This window comes from Hemiscyllium ocellatum, chromosome 6 (genome assembly GCF_020745735.1).
Source record: "Hemiscyllium ocellatum isolate sHemOce1 chromosome 6, sHemOce1.pat.X.cur, whole genome shotgun sequence".
In the NCBI taxonomy this organism is placed as follows: Eukaryota; Metazoa; Chordata; class Chondrichthyes; order Orectolobiformes; family Hemiscylliidae; genus Hemiscyllium; species Hemiscyllium ocellatum.
In genome coordinates this window covers 93,999,746-94,014,096 of record NC_083406.1, presented here as the reverse complement: position 1 = coordinate 94,014,096, position 14,351 = coordinate 93,999,746, and the positions used below count along the sequence as shown (strand labels likewise).

At 38.7% G+C, this 14,351-nt stretch overlaps 1 protein-coding gene across 2 annotated transcripts in view; it reads right to left on the bottom strand.

Moving 5' to 3' along the window:
* Window positions 1–14,351, bottom strand: part of nbeaa (neurobeachin a) — an 861,601-nt gene that overhangs the window by 21,264 nt on the left and 825,986 nt on the right. For both annotated transcript variants that reach the window (XM_060826144.1, XM_060826143.1), the window contains 2 exons: window positions 5,852–5,941; window positions 2,653–2,845 (listed from right to left, as the gene is read on the bottom strand). In XM_060826144.1, coding sequence (XP_060682127.1) covers window positions 2,653–2,845; window positions 5,852–5,941 — 283 coding nt within the window. The remainder of the gene's footprint in view (window positions 1–2,652; window positions 2,846–5,851; window positions 5,942–14,351) is intronic.

The window sequence follows — 14,351 nt, the reverse complement described above, 5'->3', positions numbered from 1 at the left end:
ATGCTAGTTGTTGTTGCTAGATTTACTGAATGAATTCATGGAATATGTATTTCAACTAAATGTGTGTTTTTTGTAGCCGAGAACACAAAGTTAGCTCATACAGTTCAACAGTTCTCAGTGGATCTTAGTGGGCGGCACGGTGGCACAGTGGTTAGCACTGCTACCTCACAGCGCCTGTAGACCCGGGTTCAATTCCCGACTCAGGCGACTGACTGTGTGGAGTTTGCACGTTCTCCCCGTGTCTGCGTGGGTTTCCTCCGGGTGCTCCGGTTTCCTCCCACAGTCACAAAGATGTGCGGGGCAGGTGAATTGGCCAAGCTAAATTGCCCGTAGTGTTAGGTAAGGGGTAAATGTAGGGGTATGGGTGGGTTGCGCTTCGGCGGGTCGGTGTGGACTTGTTGGGCCGAAGGGCCTGTTTCCACACTGTAAGTCTAATCTAAGTCTAATCTAAGTCTAATCTAATAAGTCCCTCAAATAGCCCATAGACATTTAAAGAAAGATAAAATTGTACCACCCTTTTACAATGTGACAGCCATATCTAAATGATTAGGTTCCAGGTACATGATGGATTTTCATCTTCCGTACCTGCTTGTTATTTGGCCATTGGATCACATGTCAGTCTTTCATTCTTTGAAATCAACTAATGAAATTAAAAGCTGACCCACCAAATTAGCTTCCAGATAGCACAGTTCAAGTCTTTCAAGTCTACCTCATGGTGCCTCATCAGCACTGAATTGTATCATTATGCTCATTGGATAAAAAGCATTACTAAAACCTTCCTCACTTATCCTGGGCTCTGGTGTACAATATTGAGCCAAAACTCTCCCTCTGATCAGCACCTAACTTTGTTTGCATGCTTGTTTTTTGGATAAAGATTGGACTGATTCAGGTTATGTTGTGCAGTAATGTTTAGGCCTACACATGAAAAGTGATCATGTCTTCAAAGGGTATCTGTGGAGCTACTAAAAGAGAGGGGAGAGAAGAACATTTGAAAAAGGCCAAGGTAGAAAAGATGTTGAGAATTTTTTACAAATTTCATTGCTTACTACACTCCTTAAAATAATGTTATACTAAACAATTTCTCCATAAACCATTATTTATAGAAAAGTAGCAATACCTAGCAATTGGGAAAAGCTGTAAAACTACTCACTACATAATATACAAAGCAAACTTATGAGATATATTTCTTACTAAAAATCAAAAACTTTTAGATGCATATTATTAATGTTCCTTTAACTTGCTTACCAAGTATACAAATATTTTCAACATGAATAGATTTGGATCATTCATTCAATATTTGTGAGAAGATTTATAGCTCGGGTGCTCGTTGTTGTGGTTCTGTTCCACAGGAGGCTCCCAAGCACTGAGGATGTCACCTAGACACGGCGAACAGAATCACAACAACGAGCACCCGAGCTACAAATCTTCTCTCAAACTTTGAACACCTACGGGCAAGAGACGCTAAGACAAGCCAGGAAATGGGAATCCTGTGCGAAAAATGGCTTCACAGGAGGCTCCCAAGCACTGGGGATGTCACCTAGACATTGGATCATTCATAAATTTCTTACAACATCATTAATTAAAAAACATATTAAACATTTCTAAAAGGTAATTACTCTGAAACATAGACTAACAGAAAAGTCGCATTACAACTTGCAAAGTTCCCAAGAATAAACTGTCCTAACATTAAGTGGTAAACTAGCTGCCTTTCAACAACATATATTTTACAAGAAGATACTATTCATTGAAAAGACTAAAAAGATCTGTAGCCAATTAAAATAAATAGTATATTTGGAGTGTCTAACTCCAAAAAGAGCAGTTTTCAAACTAATATATTCAAACTATTTATTTCACTATCTTCATTTATTTAAAAAAACACCTTAGTTTAGAAATTAGAAAAATGGTGTACTTCAATATTTGCTCTAGTAGCTAGTATCAATAAATAAAAACATAAACTACACTCTTTTGCAGGTTTTCATGACCTGGAAAATGTTTATCTGAAGAGTGGTTAAGTTCATTGATATTACTCATATCACTGTTTCACAAATATTTAGAAGTTAATTATAATAAACCAGGCTGTCATAAAAATTGTAATAATTTAAATTTAAGGCCACCAGAAAATTAAATGAAGGTAGAGGTGTAATACAGTATACATTTAATACTGCCACTCCAAAGGTTTCCAGCAAAGATATTGGTGCAATGGCCTGCAGTCCATTTTAATGCATGATAGTTGACAAAGTGCTCTCAAATCTAATATTACTGCGCTTTCCCTTCGCTTTCCATTGAAATTCTTGTTTCAGTTTTGTAATTTAGAAAACAGATAGCAGTCTAGAAAAAAGGGAGATATGCCATTACAATTTTAACAAAGAATTCTATTGTCAGATATACATCAAGTACTTTTAACAACAGTAGATTCATATATAAAAATTTAGAGGCACTGGTAATGTGGAAAGATTTAATTTCAGTATTTAATTTCAGCAACTTATATTCCATCCTCTGTGAAAAGATGTATTTCACTTGCATGTAGAACCTCCAACAATCTACTGCCTTTGTTTTTACACATTATTAAACAGCAGAAATAGAATAACCACATATTCACAAAATTTCAGGTTATTAAGATGAAAAAGATTCAAAGGTAGTGTTTTCACTTACCTACAGTGTTATGCCACCTATTCACTGCAAACAGTCTGCTGCAAGTCACAGTGACCACAGCAGGGGTGCTTAGATGAGGCAGTGTGTTGGCTGCCACATGGGTAACAGGGGAATTGGATGGAAATTTTAGCACCATTATAACATCTTGCTGCATCTGATCCTTAAACATGAGTGGGCTCTGTGGAAGGAAACACTGTTGAGTAGAAACAAAGAGGAGAAAACAGAAGAGGTAGAAGGGAAAACACAATTAATGTGGAGGTCTGGAAAAACAGGGAAAATACAGTAGGCAAAGTTTTAACATAAGTTAGGAATTTATGCTATTATGAAAAAACAAACAGCACCTATATCTAGGAAATCTAGAACTTGACCAGTGAACTGAACAATGGGATAGGCAACAAGAGGTTCATGTGGAGCGGGAATTATCAGGTGTAAAGAAAGGGTTTCATGTACAGGAAATGTTCAGCAAAAAAGATATATCTGTTCATTTTACCACTGAATAACAAACTAAAATACAGCAGAAAGGACATCTGGCAAACATGACTGAGAATATTTTCAGTAAATCATTTGCTGTGAAGTTCTAAAGAGTTTGATACCCAGTAAAGAATTAAGAACCAACACGTTATTATTTTCAGCAAATTTTAAATGTTGCAATTGGCATTTTCTGTTCAAATCCCATGAATAAAACATATAATTTGAATTGGTAACTCAGTGGAATACCATGCAGTTAAAAAAAAACTGCCATTTTCCAGTTCACTCTCATCATAAAGTAACTTCAATATGCGCATGCTGGAAGGGCTCCATGTTAAGCCAAGATGTACACGTACCTTCCTCTACGTAGGAATTCTGGAATGGTCTATTGGAGCAGAATCTCTGCCTACACCAAACAAGGTAATTGGCATCACAGAGGTCTGGATTCCTATGGCAGAGGCCTGCATTTTCTCCTAAATTTTGGTAGAGTTATAGGTAAAAGTCTTAGGTGCACACACCAGAATGCATCTCATAGATTTACCCTACAGGTTCAATAGTGTCTTGTAGCGAAGGAAATTTGCTGTCCTATCTGGTCTGTCCTATATGGGCTTCAGATCCACAACACAGCAATGTGGCTCACTCTCATCAGCCCTCTGGGCATCAACAAATGGGCAATAAATGCTGGCCTGACCATCATCACCACACATGAATAGATCCCGTAATGCTAAACTGTAATTATCACATTGAATAGAGTGTGATTACTAGAAACTGCTTCAGAAATTCAAGACTTTTTAAAATATATTTTTACTATTCCTGATTCTTTTCTCTCCTTATACTTCACAAATATTGCTCCTCTTATCTCTAATGTTTCTCCAGACTTTAATTTTCTATTGGGTACTATCCCAACTATTGTCATGTTAAGTACGTTAGGTGTAAGATAATTTTAGCACTGAGATAAAGGCTGACATAGATTCAGTTTTTGCTTTAGTAATCTTTAAATGGCAATTGCAACATCATCACAGCAATGAAAAATTACAGTTAACTTTTTCCAGTTCTATGGAAAAAGGAGGGGACCAAAATAATCTTGAGGGGAGTTACTCCGTAAGTAGTCTTGTTTCTGCAGCATGACAACTCTGTTTTTGAATCATCACTACTAACTGGCAAACCTATGTAACTGTTGTTTTTTAGAAGCTTGTGAGGACAAGCAGAGGACAGCAGTAACTACTTGCACATTTCTGGATTTGGTATGTGTACACAAACTAAAAGACTTCCCACCATGTTCCAACCATCACCTTATGGGAAGTCAGATGATGTCCTGTTTTTTTAAGGATGGGGATGTTAAACTATTTAGAAAATCTAATTTCTGTTAAGTAAACTTTTGATGCGATTATAATATAATTGTTCCTCATGCCACAGACCACATTCTTGACTTAGTTTCTCCAAGTGAAAGTTAATATGTCAATATATACAGTCAACAGTTGACTATCAGTCCCAGGTCAGAACATGGCTTTAGTGATGAATCCACCCATCCAGTAACAATGGCATGGAGACAGAGCCCATTTTAAAACATAATATCTGTCAACTTCCAAACAAGGTCTGGAAAGAGGGAGGAAATGGCCACTTAATAGCTGAAGTTGGGTGGTTATCAGGAATAAAACGGACTCCCATAACTAGTCTCCAGAGGGGGTTCTGATGGCAATCACAGTCAGGCGAGTGCCATGGAACCCCAATGCAGAAAGATCCTATGTTTCTTTGTGGGGCTTGGAGGAAGCATTCATTTCTTATTAACTCACAAGGAAACAAATGCCATTTTTCAAAAAAATATATTTCTGGACTTCTTCTGACCTTAGATTCACTTTCTGATGGTTTTCTTCTGGCAAGAAAGTACTGTGGCTCCCAGGCTCAGGGTTTATGTTAACACTGCTGTCAGAACTAGATGGCATTATGAGCCTTATCATTTCTTTAAAGAAGGATCTCACTGGCTTCAGGAACAATTTCAAAATGTAGTTAGTAAAATTGGGGAGATAAGTTGCTCGGCCCTGATTATTTTTCTTGTCTTGGCCATCTTCCTGCAGCAATTGATTTCACTATTATTTTCCTGTCATTCTCATGCATGTGATCAGCATCCTCCACACAGTGTTTTCATCACTGTATGTCTCAGTAATTCCCAAACCAATAGTACTTCCCCCTCCCTGTCATCCATTGTCACAGATTGGATCATCAGTTTCAATCTTGCACTAACTAGTTACCGTTCTCAATCAAACCTGGTGATAACTCACTCTTTCTTGCTGAGGCAGCAAAGCCATGGGAAAAGAAATGCTTAGTTCAGTGGCAGCTTATGCTAACAAAGTAAAATGCAGGCTTGAGAGTATTTAGTTAAAAGGAATAAATAGAAAATGATTTGTAATGCACTGAATTTCCAAACTGAATTACAAATATGCACTCTTGTTCAGTGACACTTCAACTCCCAATATATAACATTTCATCCAGTTTTATTTGCTTAAGATATCCAAGCCTATGAAGATTTCAGTCCTGTTCATAATACGGGGAGAGTTGATTAAATTTATGATAGTCTTATTTGCAAAAATGAATTCGTAACAAAAACCACATATAATTATTCTGTTTTTTTCTCCACTTGTGGCATTGTGCCTTCCTCATCTGCATCCTGGCATTTTGTTTTTACACCAGGTGAAGTTCACATAAAGCAGATTTCAAACACATTATTTCTCACCAGGTGCATGGCAGAGCTTCGAGGTGGATGTGGCTCAATAAGCAACTGAGATGGCATTTGTCCAAGGTTCTGTATGTGCACTTCCATGGCCTGAGGGAGAAAAGAAAGATTGTCATGATCAATGTGCATCAAAGTGATGGGTCAATGTTCTGTTTGACAACGCAAGCACATTTCTGCTCAGCCAAGACTTTTGGAATTTCTCAGCAAATGTGCTTCTTTTGCAGTTTGTAAAATTAAACTGTATGTCAGTTGCAGCCGATAGTTTTTTTTTTCTGCACCATTCTGAGACTAATTATTCCTTTATTCCATTATATTCATTCATACAGGTTAAGGGCCAATAAAAAAATTAACTGATGACAATATGTAAAAAGATTACAGACTATATAGCATATCATATCAATCCTTTAAACTGAAATACATTTGCAAAATCTTATCTATGGAAAAGTGTATGGGAGATCTAATGGAAAAAATATTCTGGGATCTATAATAAAGGACAAAATGGCCACAGGTCAGGAAGCAATTCTCTTTTGAAAAAAATGCATGAAGAAATAGCAATTATTTAATTGCTCATTAAAAATAATTCTGACATCTTTTGTGACAAAGTACTTTCCTCATCTATAGCATTTGTTAGTTTTGAAGAAGTGGGTGTCAATCTTTGTTCAACTGAGAATGACCACCTTGTTAGCTACATATTCTATTTGAGGGTAGTGCTTAGATAATTGCAGTATTCTAATTCTCATATAAGCTGAACTCACTGACAGAAAGAGATTCTCTTGTGTAATGAATTAAATGTTACCTAAACTATCAATTATGCCCTACCATAGAAAATCAGGAAATAGCTGGTTTCACAGAGGAGACAAGTCAGTCAGTGGTGCATAGATGAGAAGCCATAGTCTGTCAAACAAAAAGAAAATTCCTTCCAGCTATTTTTATTACTTACAGCGGAGGTAGCCAGTAATTTGTTCATTTTCTATAGGTCTAATCAGAGCAAATGTGATTAAAAACATTATAATCATGCAACCTCTGCATGCTTTGACAAAATGGAAACATGAGGAACAAACAGCTCAGTTTAGCTCTAAAAATGTGAAACATGTTGACAAGAAACCTATAAGTTTGCTGATTACATCAACATTTACTATGAAATTTGTGAATCTTTAAGTCAAAAAAATCTAAAAGTGGGATGGTGCTGGATGCAAGTGGTGAAAAGGGTGATGTATTGAAGGAGACAAATGCATATATTTTAATATCCATGGATTCAAGACATTTGTTTGGAGTTTGTGATAATGTTTATTAGTTAGCCTCATGCTGGATCCACGCGTTTTATATTGGCTTGTGCCATATGGTGAACGTGGTCTATGTAAAACAGTTTTTTCTTAGCCCTTGATACTAAAACATAAGAAATGGAATTTCACGGAGTCCGCAAGAGTGGAAAATGTGGTGTGCCGGATGATATAATTCTCAGATTGTGAAATTTCGATTTCTCAATGGTGGGTTGGGTTGCAGCAATTGAGTCAGCAGTGTGTTTGCAGCATGTCAACGTTTACTCTGGGCCTTTGGAAAGCTCTTGTATTACATTCTCATGCAATGAATACTGATTAAATTGAAACAGTTTTCAATAAAATCTTACCTTCAGAATAAAGTTAACAGTGCTAAAAAATATCACCACACCTAATTCATGATCATTTAAAGATAGAGTCCACCAATTGGATCTGTATAGTTTTAACTAAGGGAAGCAAGTTTCCATATTGAACTCTATGGCCTAAGACGGTGAATATTAAAAGGTGGGTGCTTGAATACAGGGAGACGTAGTAGAGGGAAGGGAGGGTGTAAAGATTAGATTAGATTCCATACAGCATGGAAACAGGCCCTTTGGGCCAACAAGTCCACACCGACCCTCCGAAGAGCAACCTACCCTGACCCATTTCCCACTAATTAATGCAGCTAACACTATGGGCAATTTAGCATGGCCAATTCACCTGACCTGCATATCTTTGGACTGTGGGAGGAAACCAGGGCACCAGGAGGAAACCCACGCAGACACTGGGAGAATGTGTAAACTCTACACAGACAGTCACCCGAGGCTGGAATTGAACCTGGGATTCTGATGCTGTGAGGCAGCAGTGCTAACCACTGTGCCACCCTGGTGATATTCAGGTCTTGTGGATGAAAAGACCAAGCTTCCTGTGTATTGTAGTCCAGAATGGGTTGGGGTTGGGTGAATCAATTGGAGATTTAATGTTAAAGGAAGGGCCTGAAGGGTGAAGTCAGTGAAATCAATGGTGGGGGTCCTATGAATCAAATTGAGGGTTTTGGGGATAGCTACAGTCAAAGGGAAAGGTGTGTTTAATATTGGGACAGGTCAAGACCCATGGTTGGATACTAGAAAATCTCATGAGGTGGGTTAAGAGTAAGGAGGAGAATAAAAGGCGGGGGGTTCAGGATCAGAATGCCCATTGAGATAGTATCTGTAGGAAAATGGTGATGGGCTTCAGGATAATGAACAGAGGTTGAAGAGTAATAGTGAAGAGAGAAAAGCTTATGTTTACTCAGTCAAAGGTGATGGAAGCAAGTGTGTGAATGAAAAAGTGGAAGGTACTGGATCAGGTTTTGAATGTAATATGCAGCATTGTCTGTGATTTGGTGAAAATGCACATTTGGTTTCAGTATAAAGGTTACAGCATTGCTCAATTTCTACACCAATAGTGGCTTTCAGCGAGTGACAGATGATCTATTTGGCATCTCAAAGAGGTGCAAAGAGGGGGCAATTGATGCCCTAATTTGTTTTGCTCATAATTTCATAAACTTCACTGCCGTTGAAAAAGCTGCAAGATCAGCTTGATGTCAATATGGATGGCCTTGAAAGCAAATATGTGATCACTTAGATTTAAGTTAGCACAGAAACTCCCAGGAAACAGCCAAATGCATTTGCAAATTGTAAAATGTTATCTTCTTGAACGTACACTGGTTTGCAACCACAGAAGAATAATACAAGCCAGTACTTGTTCCCAGGGAGCTGCCATGATGCATATGAGGCAATACCCTCGTGATATTATCGGTGAACTATTAATCCAGAGACCCAGGTAATGTTCTGGAGACCTAGGTTCGAATCCCGCTGTGGCAGATTCAATAAAATCTGGAATTAAAAATCTAACGATAACTGTGAAGCAATTATCAGAAAATCCTTTTTGGTTCACTAATTTGAAGAAGAAAACTGCCATCCTTACCTGGTCTGACCTACAAATAACTTCACACGTTGACTCTGAACTGTTCTTTGAGCAATTAGGGATGGACAATAAATGCTAGCCTAGCCAGCAATGCTTTCATCCTGTGAATGAATAAGGAAAAAATACATCTTGGACAATTCATGTTGAAGTCCCAGCTCATATTGCTGAACCAATTATCAGCAACTAGGATCATTCATTGCATACCTGACCGATAACGCCAGTGTGGCACCCCAGAATGAGGCAGAGGAGGGCTACAATCCAGCTCATTGTATACTAGAGCCATAATGGAGCATACACTGGCCTTCTCTGAACATACCTTGTATCTTGACAAGACTGGAGAGACTCTTTATTATGCATCCAGAACGTGTCACAAATAGTAGAACACCTGGCTCTGCATCCAGATGTTGCAAGAGGAAGAGCAAAAGGAAATCAGTCCTTCTTGGATGGGCAGGATTTCTTGGAGCACAAGGAAGAGCCCATGAATCCAAACTGGTCTTTCAGGTATTTGAGGATCATGGAGAGCCATGTAATGGATGCCAAGAACATCTTGATCAATACAATGTTTGTATGACAATAATCCATCTGTATTACCATTGCTATTATCTTCATGGGATATAGATCCAGCCCTGCCATCTTCCCTTCCTGATATGCTTTGAAAACTGCTTCCTCCACCGCCTAATTATTTATGGGGAACAGAGCTATATGTTTTGTCTTTCTCTCTCTCGCACACACAACAAAGGATTTCTTTGGGGTACGTGACAATCATTCAACAGTTGTGACATTTATAATGCTGAAAGTTAAATGGGCCAATATCATCTCTCTTGCATGGGTGCAGGATGATAGCTGCCTTTTGAACTTAAAACCATGTTCCATAGAGCTTTTAACAAAGAATGCACAAAAATGCAATCCTGGATTACTGTCTGTGTCCTTGTTTCCTCTTCAGCTATCACAATTTGAGAAACATGATGCATGCTATGGCTGTTACATATGATACCATGATAGGCCACAATGAAACTCAGTAATCGTGAACAATCACAGAAAAATAATTTTTACTGTGCACATATTTGCAAGTGCAAACCATAAAGAGTATTAACCTGTGCTATGTATGTGATCATAATGTTTTAAAAATTACTTTTCCTTCTATCATGTCTAGGTGCTATCCTGACATCACCAAGTGAAATAAATGCATTCCACTCCGTTTCATGTGCTGTTGTCTTGGGTCACCATGACAGAAGTCCTCTGAAGGTGTGGGGCTCGATCAGGTTCTCTATGCCAGTTTCCATTCTTTCCAATGGATGAAGTCATGCACTCAAATAACTTGATTCATGACAGATCTTGTGGTGTGTATGGACTCCACCTTACCCTATTCAGAATTACACTATATTTGCTCCTGCTGCATGTTCCAATCACTTTGTTGTTGCCACAACCAGAGGCTTAACATCAGCGTGAGGCTCAGCAAGGGTCTGGTCCTCAACAGTCCTCTGGGGATCCAGGTGTAAGATCCTCCCTCAGCTGCTGGGATATATCGATGTTGTGCTGTCCAGATTGCGTTACTGGATCTAAACAAGGACCCGCCACAGACACCTTGGGTGCCAATAGGGGTGCAGGTAGATTATGAGGCAGGTGATAGAGCTTCTTTTGGGTCTCTTCATTTCCAGACCATGGCAAAGGTCAACTTAACAGTAACTGTGAAGATGATTAAAGCAATAAATGTTTTTGCACCCAAGAATGAGCTGCAGATATTTGTAGCATCTTATAGATTGTGGACCATTGCTTAACAGAGATTTCTGTGGTTCCTTATTCAAAGAAAGTTATCGAGATTTTCTTAAATCCTTTGTCAGGGACATGCAGGCAGAACAAACACAGTGCTTCACCAGGATTGTGACCTTCGATATGGCGCAGAGTGCCATTGACTGCATGCGCATTTTCTGTAAATACCAAATGACAACTGTGCACTTTACTGGATCTGAAATAGATTGCACTCCAGTTGGTGTATGATAATAAGCAGTAATTCATACATGTAAGTACATGTTAATGTCTAATGTGCCAACTGAATTTCAGCTAATATGACAAACCACAGGACTCTAACAGGCAATGAGAGCCAACAACTAATGACATGCTTGGTGTCTCTACTGCACAACACATGGATTCATGGGCAGAATACATACAATGAAAACAATGCTAACACATGAAATAAAATAGTACACACCATTGTGGCACTGACACAATGCTTCTACTGTCCAGTTGTTCTGATGGAGCATTGAAATACTTGACCAACAAGATATCAGAATTTATGGCTGCCTGCTGCACAAACTATAGGCTACCTCATCATTAGTGTGTGGCACGGTGGCACAATGGTTAGCACTGTTGCCTCACAGTTCCAGAGACCCGGGTTCAATTCCCACCTCAGGCAATCAATTGTGTGGAGTTTGCACATTCTCCCAATGTCTGCGTGGGTTTCCTCCCACAACCCAAAAATGTGCAGGTTAGGTGAATTGGCCATACTAAATTGCCTGTATGTTAGGTGAAGGGGTAAATGTAGGGGAATGGGTCTGAGTGGGTTGCTCTTTGGAGGGTCGGTGTGGACTTGTTGGGCCAAAGGGCCTGTTTCCACACTGTAAGTAATCTAAAAAAAATGCTTACCTAAATCACGGCATATTGCTAATTACCCTATACATTCCTATGGGGCTACCTTGCAAGGCTGTCTGTCTGTTCCAGTGCCCCTACACAACACAAATCCACTGGCTTTGGACGATGATCACATACAGCCTAAGGCCTAGAATTCTCACATTGGATTATGCTTACAAACATTAGTGGCAGCAAGTAGGCTGGCTGACTGACTGACTGGCAATTGAAATAAAAACAAAAATCAGTAGATCCACAGCATTTGAGGAGGGAGAAACAGAGTTAATGTTTTGAGTCCAACATGACTTTTTTTCATTGGGAGACTGAAGTCTGACATCTTGAGATGGAACAAAACGCCCATCCTCCAAGGAGTCATATGTATAACTTGGAAAAGTGCCTTTAATCCATTACCATGATGATATCAAGCTGATCTTGCATGACACAGTCTGCATTTCCCTTGTGCAAGTGCTTCTATTGCAATGAAAACTGTGATATTGACCATCAGATGCTGGGTCATAGCTGGCTATGATTTCCATGCTGGGAAGTGCTCCAAGTTCAAAATTAAGCACTTTGTCCAATTGGTGCTGGACTCCTCTAAACATTTGAACATTAGAAAACTTGCTAGACATCCTGCAGTCAATGTATCAATCATTTTGTTGTCCATACATATCAGTGTTCTTCCATAGGTTGGCCCATCAAACCACTCATCTAGATCCCAGCAGTAAACCAAGTGCAAACTCACCCTCTAGCACTTGCACTATATTTGAGTTTTACCTTGGTTGTGGCCCATTTGTGTACAATGCAGATTCCTCGTGAAATCTATCATGAAGATATATACAGTATTTGTAACTGGAGGTTCCACCTCTGCCTAGTTAGATTGTGTATGAATAAGTACATCTGAGAGGAAAAAACACTGGAGTAAAGCTGTGGTGCAGAAAATAAGAGAGGTTTATATTATCAGCAGTTTGTAATGAGATGTGAGTGTGGGACGATGGGAAGATGACACATTTGACAGAATATTAGAGTACGAAGATAATGCAATCTTTGATATTTTCAGTTCCAGTACACGTCAAAGCCTCCCCTCAATCAACATCACAAAAAGAGATTATCTGGCCCCTTCAATTTTTTTCTGTGGGAGGTTGCTATGTGAAATTCAGCTTTTTTTTAATTAACAATAGTGAGTGCACTTCAAAGGTACTTCACTGTTTGTAAAGTGCTTAAAGATATCTAGTGGTTGTGAAAAGAATGATATAAATGCAAGTCTTTCTTTTTTGCTTCTGGTTTGTTGTTGAGATTGTGGAAATGAACAAGCAGTATTAATTTGGCATGTTGCTTGCATTACAATCAATCAAGATTTAATCACACATCATGATCTTTATATCATGTTTTCAGGGTCTATCTAATTTAACTCCAGTTTCTTTCAATCTGGATTATAAAACATTATTCTTGAGATCTTCCTCATCTTGTTGCAGTCATGGATTAGACAATGAACACAGAAAGATGCTTATCGAGAAATTTAATAGTTAATCCCAGTACTTTCCATTACAGATGGTGAATAAAAGACGATGGAGAACTCTAAAGCAGCTAGGGAATGAAGAGGTTCCAAGCATGTCAAATTGCAACAGGAAAACCCAACTATCATTCGTAGATAACTCCTTAACCTCAAGACAGACTTCCAGCAATTCCTTCTTAAAGGTAATTAGCAATGGGTGACAAATGCTGGCCACACCAGCAATGCTCACATTCTGTGAAGGAATAATTTTTTGTTTTACTAATAATGTGACCATCAAATGAAGATAAGTGAAAGGCAGAGAGACAGAAACACACTACTGGAAGCATTTTGAACAGTTTCAAACAAATAATATTGCAACAAGAAATTTGAAGATGTGTTGCAACTTGGAAAGATTATGACAATGTTATTGCACTCGTAATCCAGAGACCCATTCCAATAGTTTGGGGAAATGGATTTAATTTCCATTACTGTAGCTGATGGGATTAAATGCAATTAATAAATCTGGACTATAAAGCTAGAAACAATGACTATTAAACTAATTCATTGTTGTAAAAAGCCTGTACGGTTCTCTAAATCCCTTAAGGGATGGAAATCTGCTGTCTCTACCCAGTTGGCCTACACATGACTCCAAAGTAGACAAACAGGGGGCTAGAAGAACACAGCAAGCCAGGCAATATGAGAGGGTGGAGAAGTCAATGTTTTTCAGGTTATACTATCTCCTGATGTTGCACCTGCATTTTTTTTTTGTCTCTACATATGACTCCAGACTCCTGACTGTTTGACTCTTAAATATCCTCTGAAAAGGCCTAGTGAGCCACTTAATTCAACAGCAATTGGGGATGGGCAACAAATATCGCCCTTGGCAACAACACCCACATCCTATGAAATATATTTTACAATGATGTCATGTAGAACAGTGCCTTTAATTTAGGTCAAATGAAGGTGATCATGTGAGTCATTCAGAAGTGGTAGAGGTTCATTGTGCAGGAATACACATGACAGCTTGTGCTCAGATTGAAACGACCAAATTTGGAACTGGGTTGCAAGAATCATCCAGCTTGTGACGGAGGGAGAATCACCAGTAAAAACCTTCATTTTGAAAGGCAGTTCCTGCGTTAAAAGTTATTGAGCTGAGAAA